This window comes from Sitophilus oryzae, unplaced genomic scaffold (assembly GCF_002938485.1).
Source record: "Sitophilus oryzae breed Bouriz unplaced genomic scaffold, Soryzae_2.0 scaffold_385_pilon_pilon, whole genome shotgun sequence".
Lineage (NCBI taxonomy): Eukaryota > Metazoa > Arthropoda > Insecta > Coleoptera > Curculionidae > Sitophilus > Sitophilus oryzae.
In genome coordinates, this window is record NW_022146957.1 from 94,309 (window position 1) to 121,607 (window position 27,299).

The window sequence follows — 27,299 nt, forward strand, 5'->3', positions numbered from 1 at the left end:
CCATAAATGTTCCACTTGTGGCTACCAAACACCCTATATATCATGCTTGCAACGACACCAGGAAATTCACTTGACCCCAGATGAACGACAGTTGTTTGCTTGTGCACACTGTGATAAGAAATATACGTCAAAACAAATATTAAAATTCCACCTTGACGCTAATCATATTGATTCCAGGTAAATTTATTATTGTTACCTCCGGTATTTTCAGATATATTTTATTTTATGGATAGAAAAAACGTGTATCTTCACCTATAGATAGCAATATCAATTAGTTCTAAGCCTTTTATAAAAAGACTTAAATCTTTTTCAATTTCGGAATAAACATTTAAATGACAAATCAGTTTCAAAAAGACTTGAATTTTAAGTCTTATGTCAGCTTTCGAAAAATGACTTAAAATCAAATGACTTTAAGTCATTAAAATGATTTAAATCAAAAAAAGACTTAATGTCTTCTGTGAGGTTGCGGCTCTGCCGTATGGTTAAATTAATATCAACGTATGGATGATACAGTTCTAAATTTTTTAACAAAATCATTTTGTTAATAATAATTATAATAGGGTAGGGTACGGTGATATTATATGTTTGAGGAACCCTGTTTTATAGAGTTACAAGACTGTTATTTAAATGTTATTTTATTTTATTAATACTTATTTAGTAATTACAGGGTCGCTTTTATGTATGGAAACGGTCGATTATTAGGTAAAATATACAAGGTACCGCAAAAAATTAAATACAAAAAATATAGCGTTTTTAATTGTCTATTGGTGAGTAATCAATTTATGTAAACAGAGTCGGTCATAAAGTCGTGGCACATCAAAGTTTCATTTTTTTTAAATAGAACCCCCTGTATATCACTGCATATTTCAATTCGTCCTTCAATTCTAAGCAAAATTCGAAATACACATAATGTATCTCAAACCAACCGTTTTTTTTTATTTATTTATTTACCTCTTATATTTTATCTAATAATCGACCGTTTCGATATATAAAAGCGACCCTGTATATTCTTTTGTTAGATCGAAAGCAGCTGAGATAAAAGTTCTTCTATGCGCCATATGTGGCTATCAAACGCTAGATAAGCCCAATTTTTACAGACACGAGAAAATTCACATGGCACGGGAAGACCGACAGTTGTTTGCATGTGCACACTGTGATAAGAAATATACAACAAAACAAACCTTACGTCATCACCTTGAGGATAATCATATCGATTCCAGGTAAATTTATATTCGTGTAGCTAGGGTGTTTCAAAATAAAAAATTTTCTTATGGTGTTGACCATAAGTAAAATAGGTAAGGGTAGATACGTGAGATTATATGCTTGAAGAACCGTGTTTTATAGAGTTACAGGACTGTAATATTTAAATATTCTTTTATTAGATCGAAAGAAGCCGAGAAAAAAGTCTATAAATGTGCCATATGTCGCATTAAAAAATATATGGCTAAAAAGGTGGGTTTATAGGGGCGAATTTTGAAACACTTTATAGAAAAATATTTTTTGTACGATTACTAGACTGTAGTATTTAAATATTCTGTTATTAGATCTCAGGGGCCCCAGGGGCGCTATTCTGTACAATCGTCGGTATCGGTAAGTTACCGACAGCTCTCGATATGTATTTCTATATAGTAAAAATGTGTTAATTGTTGTTGTCATAGTTACCTATCGGCCCTATGACAGATACCGACGAGCGACGAGGATCGGTATCTCTACCGTGCCCTTGTTAATCTCACGGTAGAGATACCGATAATTGTCGGTACAAATTTGCTATATGTCCTATTAATGACAGCTAAAACTATGACAACAACAATCAGCACGACGCTCATTGGCCGTACGTACCGATAGCTGTCGGTAACTTACCGATACCGACGATTGTACAGAATAGCGCCCCAGGTAAATTTATTTTGTGTAATACATGGATCATATACAGTGTCACAGATAAAGTCTGAATTCATTATTCATTTTCTCATTCACAATTCACATTATTTAAGACTCACCCTGTATATATTAAATAGAATTCCATGACTAAGTGGGAAAAGGGGGTCCACTTGACGTGATCTTACTCTGTTTTAAATATGAGTATTATTTTTCTAATACCCTATATTTAATGTCACTGTTTTAAAACTTCAAAGTATTCAAAATAATGGCACTTATCAAAAAAACTTATTGAAATATTGCTATTGGAACAAAAATGTCCAGGCACATATTTTGTCATTTTAATTGTTTATTGTTTCCAGAAATGCCGATTGTACATCTTCAACTGATGAAGTGATTTTAGATGCTTTAAAAATCGAAATTGATGATCTCGCTTTGCCTTTGGATGACTCTAAGTATGTTTTTTAAGTGTATTTTTACTAATTTAGTGATAATAATGTAACTCATTAATTGCAGAAATTCTGAATGTCTATCTGTGACTAATGAAATAAAATCAGAAGATTTTATAAAAACAGAACCTGAAGATGTCGCTCCGATTATGAAGACAGAGGTGCACGATGACTTTAAGTATGTTTTTTAAAAGTATTTTTATTAATGGATACGGCCATTGTGTTTTAAATATTTTCTTATTGTTTCCAGTAATAGCGAAAATGAATCTGCCACTCGAAATGTGAAGCTAGAAGATTTTATAAAAATGGAACCTGACGATGACGTCTGACGTTTGTGGATAAAGATACGCATTTGTAGAAAAAGAAAATATTCATAACACGTTACAACCAAACAGAAGATTTTATAAAAACAGAACATGAAGATGTCGCTCCGATGTTTATTTCTCCGATCTAAGAATGTTTTTCAAATGTACACTCAGATGCAAATAAAAACGCAACAGAGAAATTTTGGTCAAATTTAAAGTGTTGTATTTTTGTTATTTTTAGCCCTATTTTCATGAATTTTGTAGCAAGCTGCATAATATAATTATATCAACTTTAATTCGTAAACCTAGCTTTTTATTATGGAGTGTAGAGGTCGCAACCTCTACACTACATACTATAAACTTTAGTATTTGGCATATTATACAGGGTTAATCGAGTGGTTGTTTTTTTTACCTTAACTTTAAAACATCCTGTGCAGTAATTTTGTGTGTTTATTGCAATATTTTCCTAAATTATAATTTTACGCTCAGAACCATGACTCCTGAGCATTTTGTTTTTTGATTCATGTCAATACATGCTTTGGTTAATTTTTAAGAGCTGAAATGAACTGATAACGATCAATTTACATTTTTTTTTAATTATCATTTACATTCTGAAGTAATTTTTTAATATGACGAGATGGCTTTGGCCGGGAATCTGAATCCAATTATATCTTCCTTCACCATAAAGTCAAGAAAATCTTGAAAAATGAAAGAATAAATATATGGGCATGGATAGGAGTAGAAGATAAAATATTAAGATATTTGTAGCAGCTGCCAAATTATTTTGGTTTTTCAAATAGCTACTCGCTACGGTGAGAACAACAATTATTACTTTATTTTATTTTTTAACCTCTTATTGTTACATTTTCCTACTTCCCATGTTTATTTTAATATTTCAGGTAGATAATAATAATACAGAATAATTGATTCAATAAATCAAGAATCTTGTGTCAAAAGATCGATTTTCTGAAGAATCGATTTAAGTCAACATCCCTAAAGTAAAGTGTCACCACAGTATACCTAATCTGTGGTGTCACTGCCGTCTGCCGTCGATCAACTGTCAATTCAAAAGTCAATGGCTGCTAGCTGGAAGCTGGAAATACTGCAAATAGTGCAAATACATATATTTTTTTTAATTTTTACACCTACAAAAAGGTTGTATTAAATGTTTGTCCTTAACTTAGGTCAATCCATATCTATATTAGGTAATAAAGTGCTAATATACGATGATTTTACTTAATCTGTATGGAAAATTTTACGTTTTTAGTGTCTGTAATATCGACTGGAACCGTAAATACTAATAGATCCTTACTTAGGTATGTATTATACAAAAGGTATTATTAAATATAAATGACGACACTTGTCTGAATATGTATTAAACGAATTAGGTTTAATAAGTGATAACATCTCTGTATTTGGTCTTCTCCAAGATATCTCCTTACAAATTTTAATTTATCGTGCTGGATTTATAGCTGAACTGATCTCGGGTTATTTTTTTTCTTTCAGCTACTGATCTTTTTCTATTGGAAATGATGGATAACATAGACGAAGTAATAGAGTTAAAACCGTAAGTATGAATGTAAAGTAGTTCTTTATTAGATCCCAGTATACAATACACATACAATACCTGTGACAATACAAGGTATTTGTCAGATATATTCTCTTTCCTTGTCTAAAGTCTAAAGTCAGATATAACTCCCTTCAAATTTGGTGTTTTGTTTATATCACTCGAAAGCATACACTTATAAGAATTTAATCAAAACAAATTTGAGGATTAACAAAATGTTTATTTTGATCTGGATTTTTGCCGTTGAGGCGCTGCGGTCGGAAGTTGACATTAGCCTATTCCGACCGCAGCGCTTCCACGGCAAAAATCAGAAATTATCAGTATTCATTGCATATTATTTATAGTTTTTTGCTAGTGCAATTATTGAAACTATAAAACACTCAGGTACGAGGTTTGTGTGATGTAACGCTGTTTTGTGTAGTAAAAATAAGTGAAAAAAAATTAGAACTAGGCGTCCTGTTGTGTTGTGACAGTTTCAAATGTTAATAAAAATAGCAAAAAAAAAATGTTAATGTGTAAAGAAGAGCGTAATTAGGGTGTTGTTGGATGCAATAACATTCAATAACTCGACTTTCTCAGATATTCAACTCTCCTGAAACAACACTTTATAGCTTCATAGTTTCTCACACCGGTTTGCTCAATAGCAAAAATGGATTTAAGTAGTTCGAGGAAACAAGTGAGTAAACAAAGCGCTTGTTATATTAACAAACAATTAAATAGACATATACTATGAAAGGATAAAATATAATTTGCGATATTAATGGTATACTTTTTTTAATCAACTAGTGATTAAATGTTTTATGAACGTCTTCTAAAATTCTAATTCTGTACCTTTAAAAAATTTCGTTATAGCAGAAATAGTCCCAATTATGGCCCACTAGCAAAACTGGTGATTAAAACTATGCTCGCTACCATAGTTGAACTCATCTAAAAAGTTTTTTTAACTGGAATAATAAATTATAATACAAGTTAGACCTTCTGAAGGTATCAAAATATTTATTTTTTTATTTTTATTTTTGGAATTTTCACAAATTATACTTTCTAACACTTTTAGAATAATTAAATAATTAATTTTCCGTATACTCGCTATTTAAACCCGTGTAATTGTATATGCTAGTTTTTTACGATATTCTCCGATTGTGGCAGCACCGGCGGAGAATGCACCAAGCCTGTAGGAAAATCAATAAAAGTTGGCGCGCACGTCATCTAAATATTTGACGAATACACGTCACAATGTTGCCACTGCTACTTTTTTTATTTTGACTTTTTATCGGCTATTATGAAACACTTTATATGAAAAATATTTTATAGGGTTACAAGACTGTAATATTTAAATATTCTTTTATTAGATTGAAAGAAACTGATAAAAAAGTCTATAAATGTGCCATATGTGGCTTTCAAACGCTACATAAGACAAGTCTTCACAATCACAAGAAAACTCATTTAGCACCGGAAGAACGAAAGTTATTTGCTTGTATACACTGTGACAAGAAATATACAACAAAACACAACTTACATCATCACATTGAGGATAATCATATTGATTCCAGGTAAATTTATTTTTTGTAATACATTGCTCCTATACGTTCTCTGATCAAATTAAAATTAAAGTACTAAAAAAATTGATTTTAGGTCAAAGAATCCGCAGGAAAATATCCATAAATGTTCCATTTGCGGCTACCAAACACGACATGTGGCTTACTTTAGACAACACCAGAACATTCATTTGACACTAGAAGAACGACAGACGTTTGCTTGTGCGCATTGTGGCAAGAAGTTTACACAAAAAACACACTTAAGATATCACATTGAACGTAATATTTGTATTGATTCCAGGTAAATTTATTTTTAAGATAAGAATTACTTCCAAATCATAGGCGTATCTCGATTTTTGGCGATTTTGAGATATCAACGTCATGACATGTTCATTGGGTAATTTTTTAACATAGCGAATTTGTGCATCTCAATATTATACCTTTTTTATTTTATATTCGTTTAAAAATGTGCCCCACCTCAAATACTAGAATTCTTCGTTCTGACGAAGAGACGTAAGTTGAGATAGGGCTCTTTGTTATGTCTATTGTTATACCCTAGATCATATATACTTACGTGGATAAGTAAATTACTATGGAAACTGTCGCAAACATATCAACGACTTCCATTTATCTTCTTTTTTTGTTGCACACGCGGTGCTTCTACTCTATCTATCCTTGTCGGGGACCTATCGTCCGCGCGCCAAATTTGAACATTAATTTTAAAAATTAAATTTGTAAAATGCTTATATTTGAACAATAAATTGAATGTTTATTGTCACAAAAATTAAATTATCTAAAAAATACATTTAGCCACTCCGTACGAATATCAATATTCTTAGGAAATCTAAGCAGAAAGTATGCATGTGGCTTAATATAAATAAAAGAACAACTGAATAATTTACTTGCCTATGAAAAGATAATTGGAGTATTTAGAAAGTCAAACGAAAAAAGAAATAGAAATATAATTGCACAAATTTAAAATTAACTTCTCACTGAACACACTTGCATCAGAATTTAGAATGAGTGGGAGGGGGGTTAATCACTTCGACCTTAGAGATCCATTGTGTCCCCCTTTCTTGAATCATAACTCTTCATACAGTCCCAGGGCTTTGACAAAAGCCAGTATTTGGGACGGTTTTATAGAGGGTAGTTCTCCATCTCCAATATCAGTCGTACCAAAGTTCACGGCACGAATGGTTGTCGTCTCGGCGCACTCAATAATGAGGTGTACTGGTGTTTCCCCATTTTCCCCACAGAATCTGCATTCGCCCTTTCTTCTTAGTTTCAATCTACTGAGGTGTTCATTGAGGAGACAGTGTCCTGTTAAAAACCGCGTGACAATCCGAAGATTGTTCTTACTTAAACCCAGGAAGATCTGTGATTTTTCTTGATCATAAGCCCTTAGAAACTTCTTCGAGTATCTTAGACCGTTGCAAGATTCCCATTCCAGGTTGCGGACGGAATCTTCCAAGTTCTTGAGTTCCGCCTTGAGTTGGTAACCACTTGGAAAGCAGAACGGTTCTGGTCCAGTTAGTGAAGTGTTCGCTCCTTTTCTAGCTAGATCATTTGCATTTTCATTGCCTTCTATCCCTTGGTGAGCAGGCACCTAGAGTAGGAGGACTTTGTTTTTTTTACCTAATTTATTTAGCTTCTCTATGCATTCTTTGACCAATTTCGAGTTGATTGATACTGAGTTGATCGCTTTTAACGCTGCTTGACTATCAGATAAGATGGCTATTTCTTGTTTCCGATAGTTCCTATCTAAGATAAGTTGTACGCATCTTTCGATAGCGTAGATTTCTGCCTGTAGGATGCTAGGGAAGTGCCCATTGGTTCGGAGTAATTAGCTCTCGGCCCAATCACTCCGATCCCTGTTCCCGTATTGGTTTTGGAAGCATCAGTATACCAAGTTATGGTATGATCTTTTAACTGCTGGGCAAGCGTTTCGCTCTTCCAATCCTTCTTATTGCTCAATACTACATTGACATGTTTGTCAAAGTTGTACGTTCTTGGCATATCGTCCACTGGGAGTTGCAGGAGTGGTATTTCCTTTTTGAGGGTGTTCCAAGCCCCTGATCTGACAATTCTCCCAGTACTAATTCCGTTAGTGACCATTCTAATCACGAACACTTGCATCATTGGCTATATAAAAGGGGTCGATAAAAGAGTAATTAATACAATTCTTAAATTAAAAAACGCAAAAAACAAACATCGTTACACAATGGAAATAAGACTATTACATATGATTATGACAATATGATGACAATTTTGATGCCAATGAAAAGTTGGTTTCCGTAACAATGTATAATTTGTATTTTCTAAACCGTATAAAATTGTGATTATTTTGTATATAAATACGTCCAACTTTTAATGCACATGGGGGGTGTCACCCACATGTTATTATACACCAAAACACCAAAACTATACACAATACACCAAAACACTTTTACTTTTACACTGGACGCGCATTTCGCTAACCATGTTAGCATCATCAGCAGATGATTATAAACTCTAAAAAAAAATAGTTTATAATCATCTGCTGATAATATGGTGCTCAGCTGCGTCAAAAATAAAATGTTTAGTATTATTGATTAGTGTTTTTTATTTTGCTGTGTAACACCAAGTTCAACCCTCAACTGTAATCTTCGATGATTTTAGGTCCAGGATGCAGAAAATCTCCATAAATGTTCCATTTGTGGCACAAACACCCTATATCACACTTGCGACGACACCAGGGAAATTCCGCCCAGCTGAATGAACGACAGTTGTTTGCTTGTGCACACTGTGATAAAGAAATATACAGAAAACGAAAATTAAAATTCCCACCTTGACGCTAAGCATATTGATTTGGTCGTTATTATTGTTACCCCCATTTTCAGACACCAAATAGCGCTTTTACATAATCCGCCAAAGATATATTATTAATTTTATTTGGTGGATAACAGAAAAACGTGTATCTTCACCTATAGATAGTGTTACGTACTATTTATAACAATTTTAATAACTACCAACATTTATTCACAACGTAAAATAAAACAACATATTATTGAGTCTACCCCACGCTTTGAATAAGAAGACTAAGGAAGGAGCATATCAAAAATCTTAGGTACACCGCGATGGGCCTCAAATATGGCCGACTTAAATTCCGGTTTATCAGTGTCGTTCTAATTTTATTTAAAAAATGTAAAACTATGATGTAGGGTAGACGTGGGGTAGACCCAATATTTTTTTTTATTTTACGTTGTGAATAAATGTTGGTAGTTATTAAAATTGTTATAAAAATATAAAATTCAAATAAAAATAGATAAGTTATAATAATTATTTATAACCATAAACATCCGATACGCTACTGAAGCAGGTAAGTCAAATTGACGTATCTAAATTCTTTGACATCTAATTTTTGACAAGTAGTAAATAAAAGCAAAAATGCAAGAAAAAATATATAATTAGTTAATTTAAGTGAATTTCATAAATGATCGGTTTACTACACGTATGTATATTATATAGTCATTTACTAGCGAAAAGTTGTTCCATTATTTCACTCGATTTTTGCTGAGATCTACCGCACCCTACACAACCAACTATTTTAGTGTCTTTTTCGATAAATCGCGATAGTGTCACTGTTAATTTAAGTTCTGCCACAATTTCCATCTAGATTTACTACCTTCATACAACTATCAGTAGTAGAATAAATAATAAATAACATAAAATAAGCTCCGTAAAGACTGACAAATCCACAAAATTTCAAATCAAATTCAAATGTGTCAAAGAATCGTCAAACAAGACATCAAGGATTCCCACCCTAGAGATACTTTTTATGGCGCTTTCTCCGCCCACCCCTGCATGAATACATGGATAACATTATCTCCTTCCTTAGTCTTCTTATTCCAAGACCCACGTCTACTCTACATTGTCATAGTTTTACACTTTTTAAATATAAAAATAAAATTAGAACAGCACTCTTCTTATTCCAAGAACAGCACTGATAAACCGGAATTTAAGTCATGACCATATTTAGGTCCCATCGCAGTGGATCTAACATTTTTGATACGCAGCTCCCTTCCATATCTTTTTATTAGTTCTAAACCAAATTATACGTGTGATTATTTTTGAAATACGTGCAACTGTTAGCACTGGAGCCTAAAAGTAGGTCCTCGAGAAAGACAAACCTATTGAACGTCTGGTAAGTTCAATAAAGAAGGTTGCGAAAATGGCATGTCATTGATGTTGAGATATTTTTTAATGCTAAACTTTATTGCGTTGATTTATCCACGTAAGTATATACCGGGTGTTGCATCGTCGGACAGGTTTGGAAATCCCATATAAATTTTAATGGGGTCAATTATCCCAGCTTCCCTAATTATTTTAGAGAATAATTTATTTAGGTTTTATTGAAGAGCTAAGACAGAAAGCTAAAACCTACATTGAAAAGAATAACTTTAGATATTTTTGAAATCACCCTGTATGTATGATTCAGTACTAAATTTTTTAACAAAAACATTTTGTTAATGATAATTATAATAGTGTAGGGTATGTGATATTATATGTTTGAGGAACCTTGTTTTATAGAGTTACAAGACTGTTATTTAAATATTTTTTCATTTTATTAATACTTATATATATTCTTTTGTTAGATCGAAAAAATCTCAGAAAAAAGTCTATAAATGTGCCATATGTGACTTTCGAACGCTACATAGGAGAAGTCTTCAAAATCACAAGAAAACTCATTTGGCACCGGAAGCCCGACAGTTGTTTGAATGTACACACTGTGATAAGAAATATACATCGAGACAAGGCTTACGTCATCACATTGAGGATAATCATATTGATTCCAGGTAAATTTATTTTCGTGTAGCCTCCCGCATACCGGGTGTTGCATCGTCGGACGGGACATAGGAAATCCCATGTAAATTTTAATAAGTCCAGTGTCAAGCTTCCCTAATTATTTTGAGAATAATTCTATTTGCATTTATTGAAGAGCACTAAAACCCATATTCAAAGAATAACTCTTTAATTCAGAAGCCTTCTAATGTATCTCCAAAACCATTTTTATTTATTTATTTGCCTCTTATATTTTTATCGTAATCGACCAGATTTCGATATATAAAGCGACCCTGTATATTCTTTTGATGTTAGATCGAAAGCAGCTGAGATAAAAGTTCTTCTATGCGCCATATGTGGCTATCAAACGCTAGATAAGCCCAATTTTTACAGACACGAGAAAATTCACATGGCACCGGAAGACCGACAGTTGTTTGCATGTGAACACTGTGATAAGAAATATAGAAAGAAACAAGCCTTACAAGATCACCTTGAGAAGAAACATATTGATGCCAGGTAAATTTATATTCGTGTAGCTAGGGTGTTTCAAAATAAAAAAAAAATAATTTTTTTTTATGGTGTTGACCATAAGTAAAATAGGTAGGGGTAAATACGTGAGATTATATGCTTGAAGAACCGTGTTTTATAGAGTTACAGGACTGTAATATTTAAATATTCTTTTATTAGATCGAAAGAAGCCGAGAAAAAAGTCTATAAATGTGCCATATGTCGCATTAAAAAATATATGGCTAAAAAGGTGGGTTTATAGGGGCGAATTTTGAAACACTTTATATGAAAAATATTTTGTACGATTACTAGACTGTAGTATTTAAATATTCTGTTATTAGATCTCGGGGGGCCCCAGGGGCGCTATTCTGTACAATCGTCGGTATCGGTAAGTTACCGACAGCTCTCGATATGTATTTCTATATAGTAAAAATGTGTTAATTGTTGTTGTCATAGTTACCTATCGGCCCTATGACAGATACCGACGAGCGACGAGGATCGGTATCTCTACCGTGCCCTTGTTAATCTCACGGTAGAGATACCGATAATTGTCGGTACAAATTTGCTATATGTCCTATTAATGACAGCTAAAACTATGACAACAACAATCAGCACGACGCTCATTGGCTGTACGTACCGATAGCTGTCGGTAACTTACCGATACCGACGATTGTACAGAATAGCGCCCCAGGTAAATTTATTTTGTGTAATACATGGATCATATACAGTGTCACAGATAAAGTCTGAATGCTTTATTCATTTTCTCATTCACTATTCACATAATTTAAGACGCACCCTGTATATATTAAATAGAATTCCATGACTAAGTGGGAAAAGGGGGTCCACTTGACGTGATCTTACTCAGTTTTAAATATGAGTATTATTTTTCTAATACCCTAAATTTAAGGTCGCTGTTTTAAAACTTCAAAATATTCAAAATAATGGCACTTATCAAAAAAACTTATTGAAATATTGCCATTGGAACAAAAATGTCCAGGCACATATTTCGTCATTTTAATTGTTTATTGTTTCCAGAAATGCCGATTGTACATCTTCAACTGATGAAGTGATATTAGATGCTTTAAAAATCGAAATTGATGATCTCGCTTCGCCTTTGGATGACTCTAAGTATGTTTTTTAAGTGTATTTTTACTAATTTAGTGATAATAATGTAACTCATTAATTAGAAATTCTGAATGTTTATCTGTAACTTGACTAATGAAATAAAAATCAGAAGATTTTATAAAAACAGAACCTGAAGATGTCGCTCCGATTATGAAGACAGAGGTGCACGATGACTTTAAGTATGTTTTTTAAAAGTATTTTTATTAATGGATACGGCCATTGTGTTTTAAATATTTTCTTATTGTTTCCAGTAATAGCGAAAATGAATCTGCCACTCGAAATGTGAAGCTAGAAGATTTTATAAAAATGGAACCTGACGATGACGTCTGACTTTTGTGGATAAAGATACGCATTTGTAGAAAAAGAAAATATTCATAACACATTACAACCAAACAGAAGATTTTATAAAAACAGAACATGAAGATGTTGCTCCGATGTTTATTTCTCCGATCTAAGTATGTTTTTTAAATGTACACTCAGATGCAAATAAAAACGCAACAGAGAAATTTTTGGTCAAATTTAAAGTGTTGTATTTTTGTTATTTTTAGCCCTATTTTCATGAATTTTGTAGCAAGCTGCATAATATAATTATATCAACTTTAATTCGTAAACCTAGCTTTTTATTATGGAGTGTAGAGGTCGCAACCTCTACACTCCATACTTTTTATAAACTTTAGTATTTGGCATATTATACAGGGTTAATCGAGTGGTTGTTTTTTTTACCTTAACTTTAAAACATCCTGTGCAGTAATTTTGTGTGTTTATTGCAATATTTTCCTAAATTATAATTTTACGCTCAGAACCATGACTCCTGAGCATTTTGTTTTTTGATTCATGTCAATACATGCTTTGGTTAATTTTTAAGAGCGAAATGAACTGATAACGATCAATTTACAATTTTTTTTAATTATCATTACATTCTGAAGTAATTTTTTAATATGACGAGATGGTTTTGGCCGGGAATCTGAATCCAATTATATCTTCCTTCACCATAAAGTCAAGAAAATCTTGGAAAATGAAAAAATAAATATATGGGCATGGATAGGGGTAGAAGATAAAATATTAAGATATTTGTAGCAGCTGCCAAATTATTTTGGTTTTTTTAAATAGCTACTCGCTACGGTGAGAACAACAATTATTACTTTATATTATTTTTTAACCTCTTATTGTTACATTTTCCTAAGATTTTAAATGAGTATTAATTAATTATTATTAAACTCTTCAAAAAATTGATGTTTATTTTAATATTTCAGGTGGATAATAATAATACAGAATAATTGATTCAAAAAATCAAGAATCGTGTGTCAAAATATCGATTTTCTGAAGAATCGATTTAAGTCAACATCCCTAAAGTAAAGTGTCACCACAGTATACCTAATCTGTGGTGTCACTGCCGTCTGCCGCCGATCAACTGTCAATTCAAAAGTCAATGGCTGCTAGCTGGAAGCTGGAAAAACTGCAAATAGTGTAAATACATATATTTTTTTAATTTTTACACCTACAAAAAGGTTGTATTAAATGTTTGTCCTTAACTTAGGTCAATCCATATCTATATAAGGTAATAAAGTGCTAATATACGATGTTTTTACTTAATCTGTATAGAAAATTTTACGTTTTTAGTGTCTGTTATATCGACTGGAACCGTAAATACTATAGATTCTATATTACTTATTACTTAGGTAGGTATTATACAAAAGGTATTATTAAATATAAATGACGACACTTGTCTGAATATGTATTAAACGAATTAGGTTTAATAAGTGATAACATCTCTGTATTTGGTCTTCTCCAAGATACCTCCTTACAAATTTTAATTTATCGTGCTGGATTTATATCTGAACTGATCTCGGGTTATTTTTTTTCTTTCAGCTACTGCTCTTTTTCTATTGGAAATGATGGATAACATAGACGAAGTAATAGAGTTAAAACCGTAAGTTGAATGTAAAGTAGTTCTTTATTAGATCCCAGTTTACAATACCTGTGACAATACAAGGTATTTATCAGATATTCTCTTTCCTTGTCTAAGGTCAGATATAACTCCCTTCAAATTTGGTGTTTTGTTTATATCACTCGAAAGGCATACACTTAAAAGTATTTAATCAAAACAAATTTGAGGATTAGCAAAATGTTTATTTTAATCTGGATTTTTGCCGTTGAGGCGCTGCGGTCGGTTGCATTTTATTTATAGTTTTTTGCTAGTGCAGTTATTCAAGGTGACCAACTTTCTAGAATATAAAATCGGGACATTTTAACGAAAATCTTGAAAAAAGATAAATAGTACTTTATTTTCTAATTTGTCTTAATACATACGAGTACATACATCTACTCTACATTCAGGTTAGGCCTTAACTTTTTTAAAATGATTATCGAATTCGATAAAAAAACGCTAAAAAGGTGTAGTGGACCTGTTTATTTCCCTATAAAACGTAAGTCCTGGATCTTTCTTATCATTGCGCCTTTTACACTTGAAAGCTGAACAAATTACCATTGTAATAAAGTTTAAACAAAGTTCACTACACACAACCAACTATTAAAAATCGCTAAAATTGTCGCTGAAGATTCATTTGTTATGTCCAAAAAAATGGCGTCTAAAGGTCACAAATTTTTCTGCAGCCCGTATATGGCCGTTACATGTCCTTATATTCTTTAGTCATTGATTCAGAACCAAAAAAACTCTTCTTGTGCGTGGGAATCCCGAAATCTTTGACACCTGTCGGCCGAGATGAATATTGCTTTCCTATTTTGTCGTAAGATGGCATGGCGGCAATTTAGTGAGGTTTTTGAAACCGAATCTTAAAATTCAGAAATCTTAGTTCCGGTCTGGTCCGCCCGAGAGCGCAAGAAACGGACAATCGGACAATCGGACAATTTAATTTGCAGTGTTGTCACTGTTTTTCAAAATTCTTTGAATTCGTGACAACTGGTACAAATAAGAACACAAACGGGACATTCCGGGACGCATTTTTATTTCTGTACGACTTATCGAAAAATGGAACCTGTCCCTGCTAAATCGGGACGGTTGGTCACCTTGAATTATTGAAACTATAAAACACTCAGGTTTGTGTGATGTAACGCTGTTTCGTGTAGTAAAAAATAAGTGAAAAAGAATTCGAACTAGGCGTCCTGTTGTGTTGTGACAGTTTCAAATGTTAATAAAATAGCAAAAAAAATGTTAATGCGTAAAGCAGAGTGTAATTAGGGTGTTGTTGGATGCAATAACATGCAATAACTCAACTTTCTCAGATACTCAACTCTTCTGAAACAACATTTTATAACTTCATAGTTTCTCACACCGATTTGCTCAATAGCAAAAATGGATTCAAGCAGTTCGACGAAACAAGTGAGTAAACAAAGCGCTCGTTACATGAACAAACAATTAAATAGACATACTATGAAAGGAGAAAATATAATTTGCGATATTAATGGTATACTTTTTTTAATTAACTGATTAAATGTTTTATGAATATCTTTTAAAATTCTAATTATGTACCTATAAAAAATTTCGTTATAGCCGAAATAGCCCCAATTATGGCCCACTAGCAAAACCGGTGATTAAAACCACGGCATATAAATCACACGGCAGGCTAACTCTGGATCCATTGTTGAAATTTCTATAAATTTGACCTTGAAAATAAATTATGGGTGCCGAGTCAGGCCCGGATTAAAACGTATCAAAATTTCAAAATGAAATATCATTTTTAAGGTGTTACTTTTTACCACACTGTCTAATACACATACAAAATTCAGTTTTTTAGTATTTGGAGCAATTATTATTAATCAACGCAAACAGTCAATTAATGCAGTTTGAATACTGGTCCGTTACTACAAACAGTTTTTTATTTTTTAATGAAATAATCGAACTATATCGACAATATTAGTATCTGTAATCTTCAAAAATTTGGTACATCTTTAAAAGTAATCTAAAATGTCAGTATTCCATAGGTATATCGTTAAATGAGTTCTAAATGATAAAAAAATGCATTTTCTACGGAAACTTGAAGAGATAGGTAAAAAATGGTATAATAGATTTTCATAGACAATTAAATTGTGCATCTGATTCTCGTAAAATATACAGGGTGTTTCATTTAAATTAAATAATTTATTGCCGTTTAAAGCTAGTAATTATTTAAAATAAATTTTTAGACACACTCTGTATAAGGTAGTATAATTTTTATTATTGCAACACGAAACTCAGTAAAAATTACTTCAGTGCAATATTTGGTTTGAAAAACTTAAATACGTTTAGAGAAATGAAGCATTAAAATTATTATTGTATTTTGACAAAAATCTAAATATTTCAAAAATGGTAAGGTTTAACTGTGACAAACCTTAATCAAATTTACCTTTATTTTAATCGTAGAAACTAAAAATGTAATAATATACAGGGTGTTCCATTTAAAAAAATACGACTTTGAAATTTTTTTATTTATTTGGGACACTCTGTATATTGTAAAAATATTTTTAAATTGTAGCTCTAATAGTCCTTCAACGAACCCAAAACTTACAATTTGTAAAAATCTAGTCGTTTAACTACAATACTCCGTGTCGTATGTGACGAACAACCCTGTATAACACATAGTTCGAAATTAATACAATATTTTAAGGACCTAAAGCAATTTAGCTTGTATATAATATTTAGTTATATAAAATATATATTTGTTAACATAATTATACCATAATATTGATTACAAATAAATTGTACCAATTATTCAGTAGTGTAATTATTAATATTTAAATCGATTTAAAATAATAGTCAACTTTTTTAAATTTCAATTGTCAAGTTACCTATATAAATTTTAAATACCCATAATAATAGTCCAAGATCCCAGAGTGATCTGGCATAACTTATTTTCACAAGGATGAAACCTTAGGCTCTCAGTAGTGCCACAGATTAGGTATCCTATAAGTATAGAGATAAAAATCTTATCCCTAATTCGTGGTACGAAAATTGTTTTTTATGACGATGAGCAAACGAGTAAATTTTCTTGTGCACAAGAATAAACTCCCGTTTAAACAGCGTAATAACTGGGTCGGTCACAAGGCCGGTCAGGCGCTGTGCACAATTTTAGAGGCCATAAGTGGGCGTACTATGTGCGCAAACTAGTAACCTAACTAGTGCGCGACTTCGAAAATTGGAACCACGAAAAACAATGCTTTTGACGATAAGTTTATAATCTGTATAATCTGTGGTAGTGCTTTCATGTGATTTGAATACCGGCGTGTTTGGGGAGTCGCCCTGTGACACCTTGGCAGATACAGGGTGCGAAAGATAACTAAAAATAAGAGTTACTTAACTTAAATTCGTATGGCTGATTTTGGTATAGATATTGTAGAATATTACTCTGAAGTAGTATCAAAACTATCAGACACTTTCCGCGGACCTGAACTTTCATCAGACGATAGAAAATCAAAATGTGGATCTTTGATAAAGATAGACTTTATCAAAGCTCCACAAAAAATAAATGAACTTTACTTATTTTTACATGTCTGATTTTTACATATGTTATTAAGACAGCTATTATAAAGTTATATTTAATCAGTCAGACAGATTGTAATGATCAAACATCCTCTAAACATAAAAATTATTCAGCCGTGACTATGAGCGCGGGAGAACTATGCGCATGCGTTTCCGAGTAAAGTATTTAAGTATTTTAAAATTACTTACTGCTTTCGATTATCTTTGCATCTTTATTTAAATAAGATGAACTTTTTTATTAAAGTAATAATTAATAATTATTAAAGTAAATTAATTTATTGCATATAAACTACTCAAAACAATTATCGCATATTTTATAAAAAATATTAATTTGAAAAACAAGACACCTTGAATTCTCTGACTTACGTTTTTCCTTACGTTCTAACTTTAGTTTGTATACTGTAAAGGGAAATATTCGAAAATATGTCTGGGGATGACATTCAATTTTTATTCGACCTATTATTAATTGTAAAAGTGAAAACAATACATACTGGAGCCGATCGGCCGACTATTATTTGATTGCATGTGAGCGCGGCTCCATAAGAACTCTATTGGTTACGAAATCTGCAACTAAATAGTCGACCGACTAAGAATTGCCTGTCACCCCCAGACTTATTGTCGAATATTTTCCTTTACAGTATCCAAGCTATTTAAAAACGTAAGTCAGAGAATTTAAGGTGTCTTGTTTTTTGAAAATAATATTTTTTTAGAAAATAAGTGAAAATAAGTTATGTCAGATCGCTCTGGGATCTTACTCTATAAGGAAAGTTAGTCGATATGGTATCTGAATAAAACATATTTCATGAACTATTTTCAATATTTTTGGTATCTAATATTTATTAGAACATTAGTACAATATTTTATCCGATTTTATTTTTTAATATGTTTTTGAGTTTGATGAATTTTTCGTTGCTTTTAATGTAAATTATATCCTTTAAAATATAGGTACTCAAAATAGATTGTAGGATTTATAAAATTTTCTTTATATACCTTAAATAGCCTTTTGCATTTCTACAGGGTGGTACACTTTAATAGAACAATTTTAACAGTTGAAAACTGAAGTAAAAACTTTTAAGAAGGACAAACATTTTGTAAAACTATTTTAAAAATCTTTTTTTTTGTAAGCTGTATAATTATATCAGCTTTAACTCGTAAACTCAGCTTTTTTATAAACACTAGTATTTGGCATATTATACAGGGTTAATCGAGGTGTTGTTTTTTTACCTAACCTAACTTTAAAACACCCTGTGCAATAATTTGGTCTGTAAATTTTCCTAAAATATAATTCTACAGTCAGAACCATGACTCGTGAGCATTTTGTTTATTGATTCATGTCATGCCAATACATGCTTTGGTTAATTTTTAAGAGCGAAATAAACTGATAACGATCAATTTGCAATTTTTTTTAATTGTCATTACTTTTTGATGTGATTTTTTAATATGACGAGATGGTTTTGGTGACTATTGTCGTAACGTCATATTACACTGCTTTATACTGAATTAAAAAAAAAACGTTAAAGACTAACGATACAGTTCGTGTTTTAATAAACATTAATAACGATAACAGAACTAATGATATTAAAGAAAACATCAGTAATGCTCAAGTATACAAACAGAAAAAAAGGAAAAATACCCTAATACTTTATATTGCCGCCCTTGGCTGCTGTAACTGCTTGCTTACGTCCGTTCATACCGTCACTGAGGCGGTTATGTTTATACATATTGCGTTATGTTTTCCCATTTTTCTTTAAGGACCAAGTGAAGTTCATTTAATGAAGCTGGTACTGCATAGCGACCTCTACCCTCCTGCTAAGCATTTTCCAAACGTCGAACATGATGGGCAGTTCATAGTAGTATATAATTCACAATGATGTCACATTGAAAAGTAACTACAAAAAAGAAATGATAATTGAAAATTTGCAAATTGTTGGTGGCAAGCCCATTTCGCTCTTAAAAATTAACCAAGGTATATATTGACATGCTCATAAAAACGCAATGCTCAGGAGACATGGTTCTGAACGTAAAATTATATTTTAGGAAAATTTACACACGAAATTATTGCACAGGGTGTTTTAAAATTACGATAAAAAAACAACCCGTCGATTAACCCTGTATAATATGCCAAATACTAAAGTTTATAAAAAAAAACTGAGTTTACGAATAAAAGGTGATATAATTTTAGCTTCTTAAAAAATTCATGAAAATAGGGCTAAAAATAGCAAAAATATAAAATACTTTAAAAAATTGACCAAAAATTTCTCTGTTGCTTTTTTTTGCGTCTGAGTGTATTTTTACATTAGAGTGGTATTTTTGTTGTTTTTATTTATTGCTTTTTTTATCTCATTCTGTATAAAACAAAATTATAAAATATTTCCAGTTAAAAATATATACAGGGTGTCCCAGAAATAAGGGCAAGTATTTTATGGGGTGGTAGATCTCGATAAAAGAAACATATTTTCTCTTTACCGTTTTTCAAATAAGTCCAAAATAACGGAGTTATTTTACTTTGAAAATTTCCAAAAAAATGATTTTTTGCTAAAATTTTGAGAACCACTGGAACTTTTCTGGATTTTCTTTTGTGTAAATTGAATCTACTACCTATGTTGCCATATTATCAAGAAATTATTCTTTTTAAATAAAAACTAAAAAAAGTTCCAAAAAATTCCGAATTTTCAAGAAAAATTTTTCGCGAAAAAAACCTCATAGGCGTGTTTCTGGGGTTGAACTATACTACCAGTTGAAATACTTGCACTTATTTCTGGGACACCCTGTATAACGACCAATAAAATAATTTTGTATATTGTAGTTATATTGAAAAATAGTAGAAAATCTAATCTAAAAATGGCTATGTTTCAAAAATTACTCGGTTTAAAAAAGTAGATAGGCTACAACTGCCCCCATATTTTCTAAAGATGATTGGAGTGAAAATATCAAGCAGAAAATGTACTATAGAGTTTTTAGATGTTATTATCGAACATCAGCTTATAATTACTTCTTTCACATCCTGTAGAAGTTTGTCCCATTAATTTGGACCACCCTTTATTTTTTTTGGGTCTCTAACAATATAATTACATTATTTAGGAATTTTCTTACATCTACATCTATAAAGAATTTATAATTTAATATGATAAAATTGACTTTTTTGTAAAATGGGGACACCATAATAATGCACAACAAATGCTTTATAATTCGTAGATTGATATAAAAGTAAGACGTAGTCGTCGACATATGAAACTATAAAAAAGGCCCTAATGTGTAGCTTCTATTCCAGCTTATAGTCTAAGTTTAAAGCTATCGAGATATTGATGTAGCTGCCTTAAATATATGTAGAAATATTTTTCGTATTTTGTATTAATATTGGTCCCTTAAATTAGTTACTGGGAAATTATTTTATTAAAAGGAAATATCGTTACACCATCTGGTTAAATAATTATAAACAACTAGGAGTATTCTAGAAAGTTCCACAAAATCTATAGACATATTTGGTTTAACTTCTAGAATTTTCTATACAGTGTGTCCCAATATTCCGTGGACATAGAACTACTGCGTATCTTTGGAATCAAAATAAGTTCATTGGTTCAATAGGGCAACTTTATAAAATAAACACATATTTTAAGATACTTTAAGAACCGATATTATTTATCGATTGAGTATCGATTGTTTTTGATAAACAGTAAAATTGTCACGTGATGGTCATCTTTCGTGATTTATAGTTTTATGTATGTTTGTTCAAGTCAAATCTTGTAAGCTGAATTAGAACCACTTCCCTTTATCGTAGAAAATTGAAATTTGGCATGTTGATTCAGTTCCGATGACATTTTTTTGAAACTTATCAAGTTAAAAAAAATCATTCCTAATAGTGTGCGACTGATTACCGCAGGAATCGATTCGTTCTATTTTAAAAACGACAAGAGTGGCTGGTATTTATTTATCAAAATTTATTTAAATAGCAGCCAAAGCAGGAACTTGTTTCAGCCATCCTGCTTTTATTGTGTTGCTATGTGTGACGTCACCAATCAGACTTAAACTTGTTGTATCTTAAAAACAGCAAGCATTGCTGGGATGAAATTTAGAGCAGGATGCAACAGGGGTATAGCAGCGCAAGCAGAAACCAGTTTTGGCGATCCTGCTTCTCATGTGTCGCCAACTGGGAAGTCAGCAACCAAAATAAAAGTCACTATAGTTCAAAATTGGTAGGTGTGGCTGGGTTGGGATTTGAAGCAGGATAAAGCAGCATCGTAGCAGCCCAAGCGGTATCGTATTTTATAATTCCTGCTTTCAATGAGTTGCTAACTTCCCCGATCTCTATAACTCATATTTGACATATAATGATGACCGTAAGGTTATTAAAAGATAAGGTTCCGCTATTATCGGAAACGTCATCTACTACGTCATAGGAATGCTATCACTCATAGATAAAGGGATAAAAACCAGGGGGGTGACAGTATACCGGAAAATTGGAAACAGTTCTGGCGCGATCCTACCCAGGAAGAAAGCATGGTTCTCTAGACTGTCCTAGACAAAAATCTGAATATTTCTGTATGATTTTTGTTACGGAACATTTTTATGCACGTCGGCGTCCTTTTCTTTTGTCTGTGTGTCAGCTCCCGTACCTTCTGGCAAGGTCCGGCATAGGTCAGGCGGCATTTTAATTTTTGCCGTCTAGATTTGATTGGAAGTTTGTTTATGATATTTCGGCTGAAATTTATAAGTACAAAGATGTTTTTTGATATAAAGTTCCTCGTTAACTCTTTAAGAAAGTATATATGATTATTAATTACATGAAGAAAATGATGAAATCGACGTTTCTGCGTGTAATAGGTATGGGCCATATTATATGTAAAAGTAGGTAATATATTAACTGTTTTTATATATTTTTAGCTTTAGACCCAAGGATCTTGGGATATTCTTTGCCAACGATTTTTCCGTATCTCTACTTTAAAGACTCTGATCGGTGATTTTAAGCAATTGAAAGCAAGTTATACAAGATAAATTATGATTATTAAACTATTTATTAGCCTACAATAATTATCTACAAGATGAACAGAAATCCGTAATTACATACCACATAGGTACCTATTATGTATTTTAATAGCAATAATGCAATAAATATATGTGTGTAGATTAATTTTAAAATACAAATGAGGTATTAGATGTATATGTCTCATATTTTTTATTCATTTTATTTTCATTCGAGTCCTGTTTGATTTAATTCACAAAAGTCTTATGTACCTATATTTATGTTATTTTACATATTTTTTTTTTGATTCCAGGTTTTGTGTGGGTTCCGGTTGTCTTTTTCCTGCTTCCAGTTATTTAGTTTTACGCCCGTGAAGCTGTGAAAACATTTATTTATCTTCAAGTTTCTGTAAGTCAATGCACTGTTACTTTACTAATTCACTTTAACACAGTATCTCTGATATTATTTAAATATTTGATATTGATACAGTAGTTTATGTGTTTATAGCTCTTTAATTGTGTTGATTTGCATATTTACATTATTCTAAATTTCAAATAAATATTTTTGATTAATTTTGTTGTATTATTTACTACTAGAAAGAGTAAAAAGTATATTAACCCTCATTTGAACCTCCTGAACAGCCCGCCATTAAAAACTGGAAACGGAAATAAATGTAATAAAATTGACATTGTCATGTCTATGTCAAATGTCCCAGCCGCCATATCCTTATGGCCATATCTGAATATTAGTTACCCAGGCAGCCACACTGTTTCCATAATTTAACATTGACTTGACATTTCTTCTTGTATTTATTATTTTATGATAAAAACTGCCCGACAGTGCATTTCCGAATCGATATTCATTGTGTACTTTATGGCGTCCATAGTTTTCAGTTGTTTGATGTGTGTTTTCTTTATTGTATTGCCTATTTATCTCTCTTTCTTGGTTCCATTTGTAGTGAGAGCTAGCAACGTTGGAAAAACAAGTATTTTAAGACATCTGGCTCTTTGATATATCTCTTTACTATGCTCTCTAGAACAGCATGTGGCCCGTTTGGCTGCCGGTAAACGTTGTGTCTCCCTACTGCGCATTGAAAGAAGATCCTATATCTTTATTAGTCCTTTAAATTCCAGTATTGAATATAAATCGAACATGTCCGACCATGAACGATGATTCAGAGTTCGAATCCGGGTCAGAAAGACTTTTTATTTTATTTTCGTTTATATTCTGATAGTAAAGTATTAAATAATTCTGGAGATTAAAAAAAAAACAAATATTTAATACTTTACTATTAGAATATAAACGAAAATAAAATAAAAAAGTCTTTGTCCTGACCCGGATTCGAACTCTGAATCAGTGGTTCGCGGTCGGAAACTCTACGCACTGCGCTTTGGAGACATGCTCGATTTATATTCAATACTAGAATTTATAGGACTAAATAAAACATATAGGATCTTCTTCCGATGCGCAGTAGTGAACGCAACGGGTATCGGCAGCCAGACGGGCCGCATGCAGTTCCAGAGAGCATAGTAAGAGATATATCAAAGAGCCAGACGTCTTAAAATACTTTCTCGAAAACGTTGCTAGCTCTTAGACTATTTATTTTTATCCCTTTATCTATGATTTTATATGTTCTGTAGCATCCCTGTGACGTAGTTGCAGCTTCGCCCCTATTGGTCCAAAAGTTACGAGGCAACCTGTTCAATATAGTCTTGTAAAAAACTATCCCTGTCAAATAGTTAAAATTTCTAAAAAAAATAGTGGATCTTAAGCTTACAGGTAATTAAAAAACACTAATAGATTTTTTCTCGCAGTAATTCTGATATATGTCAAAATATGGTTTTATGTTATATGTTTATATGGGTTTATTGTTATATTTGTGTTCCAAAATTAATATGAATACGAAATAGAATATGTATATTATTTTATATTTTTGTAAATAATTGATTAAATATCTTTCATTGTTACCCTTAATTATATTAATTGTCTGTTTTATTTATTTGGACGTTTAAAAATATTTGTACATATAAAAGAGGCCCTCTTTACAGATAATCAATCTTAAGATCAAGTTTTATATTTACGAAAATACTGTTTTAGAATAAGATTTTGATAAAGGTCTAGGCTCTATATAATATATACCTAATTATAATCTACTTTGGTAATCTATCCCTATCTAATATAATTCTACAATAGTTTATATTATTATTAAAAACATCTGTAAAATTTACACATTTACCCTTAAGTTTTTACATAGTTTTGACAAAACATGGAGGATGATTTACACATAAATTACAATAAACTAGGCTTTTAAAGATTAGAAATTTAACAAGTAATTTACTGGTGTACAACAAAATTCTATATTGATAAATAGGAGTATTTTATAAAAGATTTTTTTAAATAATCTTGAAACTATAGACTATTTTTTTACTATTTTATTCAAACATTTGAACTATTTACTATTTTATTCAAACATTACTCTTCAGTAAAAATAATTTGCTTAAAATTATGTGTGACCAAAATTTATGTTTTTTGTTTACCAGTAAATTATTTGATATTTTCAAATATTCTTCTTACATTTTTATTATCTTTCCTTCTTTACAGTCTGTGTCTTTGTATATTGGCACCGTAGTCTACAGCACATGAATTTTATATTTAAACTAGACCGTCGAATTATAATATTTTGATTAGCAGAAACAATCATTTTTATTATGAAATAAAATACCTTCTTGGATTGACATTGTTTTTAATTTCGAAAATTTACGCAACGTTTCGGTAATCACTGACCGTTATCAAGTGTGAACAGATAACAATAGTTTCGTTCCAACATATCAGAGAACCATACTCGGTACGGTAACGCCTTATGCGCAGTGGAGAAAATACGTTCCAACCTGGAGAGAATCGTTTAGTGAACAAGCATCATAGGGACTGACCTGCGCATTAAGTGTGTGTCAACAGATTATTAATGGTTACAGGTCTTCGATCGTTTCTCATTTTAATTTTGACAGTTCATTTATCTGTGATAAGACGTTTTGACCCTTCAGTTTTATTTGCTGTTTATCGTGGTTTTATTCTAAATATTTCTCTATTTTTGAACTATAATGAGTGACGAAGAGGACAGTGATATCGAGTCTATGTTGGATAGCAGCCAAGTTGATTTGAACGAATGATTAAAACGTATAAATATAAATAAATTTCTTTCCCAATTTATTAAATTGTCTTATAGCCTATCTATTTTCAGTTGCTTTGCAAAAAGCTTAATCAGAATTAGGCATATTATACAATGATGATATTTTCTGTACACTTCTGCAAAAATACTCTGTTTTCAGTCATTTTAAAAAATTCCAAATCGAGAATCGAGGTCAGGCAGATTAAAAAATGATCAAACTTTAGTCAGCTTTGAGATGAGCATAAGTAGTATATATTGAATAATTTATGCTTTAATAAAAATACCCCATATCTACACTTTCCTATACAAAAACAATTAATGTCGAGACGAAAACAACTTGAACCCTATTTCATAAATTTTAATTATAAATAACATAATTTTAAATACAAAATATATTAAAATCTATTAATATCTCACTTTTTAATTATTATACTCTGCCATTCGATTCTGTGTACAGGCGTGCTTCTTTGTGGAACTTTGCTTTCTTTTAGAATAAAATGAATTTAGATCTTTGTAATATTCATCCTCAACCATACGCTATTTAACAGAATTGTCACTTTTTGTGCCATTATTTCTAAATTTTGAAAGAGAAGTTCAAGAAATGTCGTTGGAGAAATTTAGGTTAGATATACCAATCCCGCGTAAAATGTTTTGTGCTATTTTACTAGTCTTCATTAGGCATTTTGCAAAGCGAGTGTATGCTCTTGGAAAATATCCTTCTTTTGTTAAAAACGCTAAAAAACGTTTTATAATATGTCTAGCCTTTTTGCAAAATGCCAACTTATGCGATATGCCTGCAGCATATATAAAATATTGTGTTATAGTATTTGGTAGTGGTATAAACAAAATTACAAATACGACTGGTAACATGAATATCCATATAGATAATGTTGCGATACCCATTGTTACAGAGACTAAAAATCTTGGAGTCTATTTTGATGCGAAGCTTTCTTTTCAGGTACATATAACTACTAAATTAAAGGCTGCTTATATACGTTTGAAGAATTTTTCGTCTCTTAAGAAATATATACCATCAAAGACTAAGTTTCAATTATGTGACACACTTAATTTATCTTTATTTGATTACGTCGATGTTGTTTATGGTACATCCATAACCGCTAGATTCTCTAGAAAAATCCAAATACTTCAAAACTCGTGTCTACGATTTTCTTTTAGCATTCCTTTTAGAATCATAATAACGCCATCTTAAAAATTTATCTATTTTATCCATGACTAACAGACGACAATTTCATCTAATGACATTCATTTATCAAATTTTAACTACAAAGCAGCCTCCCATTTGATCTCATTGTTTCACTACGTTGACCATGATCATTCGACTAGGCAAGTACATTATTTAAAATTCCTCAACACCGAACAGCTAACTTCAAAAGAATTTCAGTTTCATAGCACCACATTTGTGGAATAATATTTCTAATAACTTTAACTTTCAATCCTTTACAGATTATAAAAAACAAATTAAAAATCATTTACTAAATTCATTAAAAATTAG

At 31.5% G+C, this 27,299-nt stretch overlaps 2 protein-coding genes across 2 annotated transcripts in view; both read left to right on the forward strand.

Annotated features, from left to right (window-relative positions):
- Window positions 1–27,299, forward strand: part of LOC115885473 (zinc finger protein Xfin-like) — a gene marked incomplete at its 5' end in the record, with an annotated part of 137,719 nt that overhangs the window by 93,394 nt on the left and 17,026 nt on the right. The window contains one exon of the mRNA XM_030904416.1: window positions 10,366–10,566. Within this exon, the coding sequence (XP_030760276.1) occupies window positions 10,366–10,566 (201 nt within the window). The remainder of the gene's footprint in view (window positions 1–10,365; window positions 10,567–27,299) is intronic.
- LOC115885468 (gastrula zinc finger protein XlCGF8.2DB-like) overlaps window positions 13,450–27,299 on the forward strand; it is a 40,330-nt gene continuing 26,480 nt past the window's right edge. The window contains exon 1 of the mRNA XM_030904398.1: window positions 13,450–13,742. The gene's annotated coding sequence lies outside the window, so the exon portion shown is untranslated. The remainder of the gene's footprint in view (window positions 13,743–27,299) is intronic.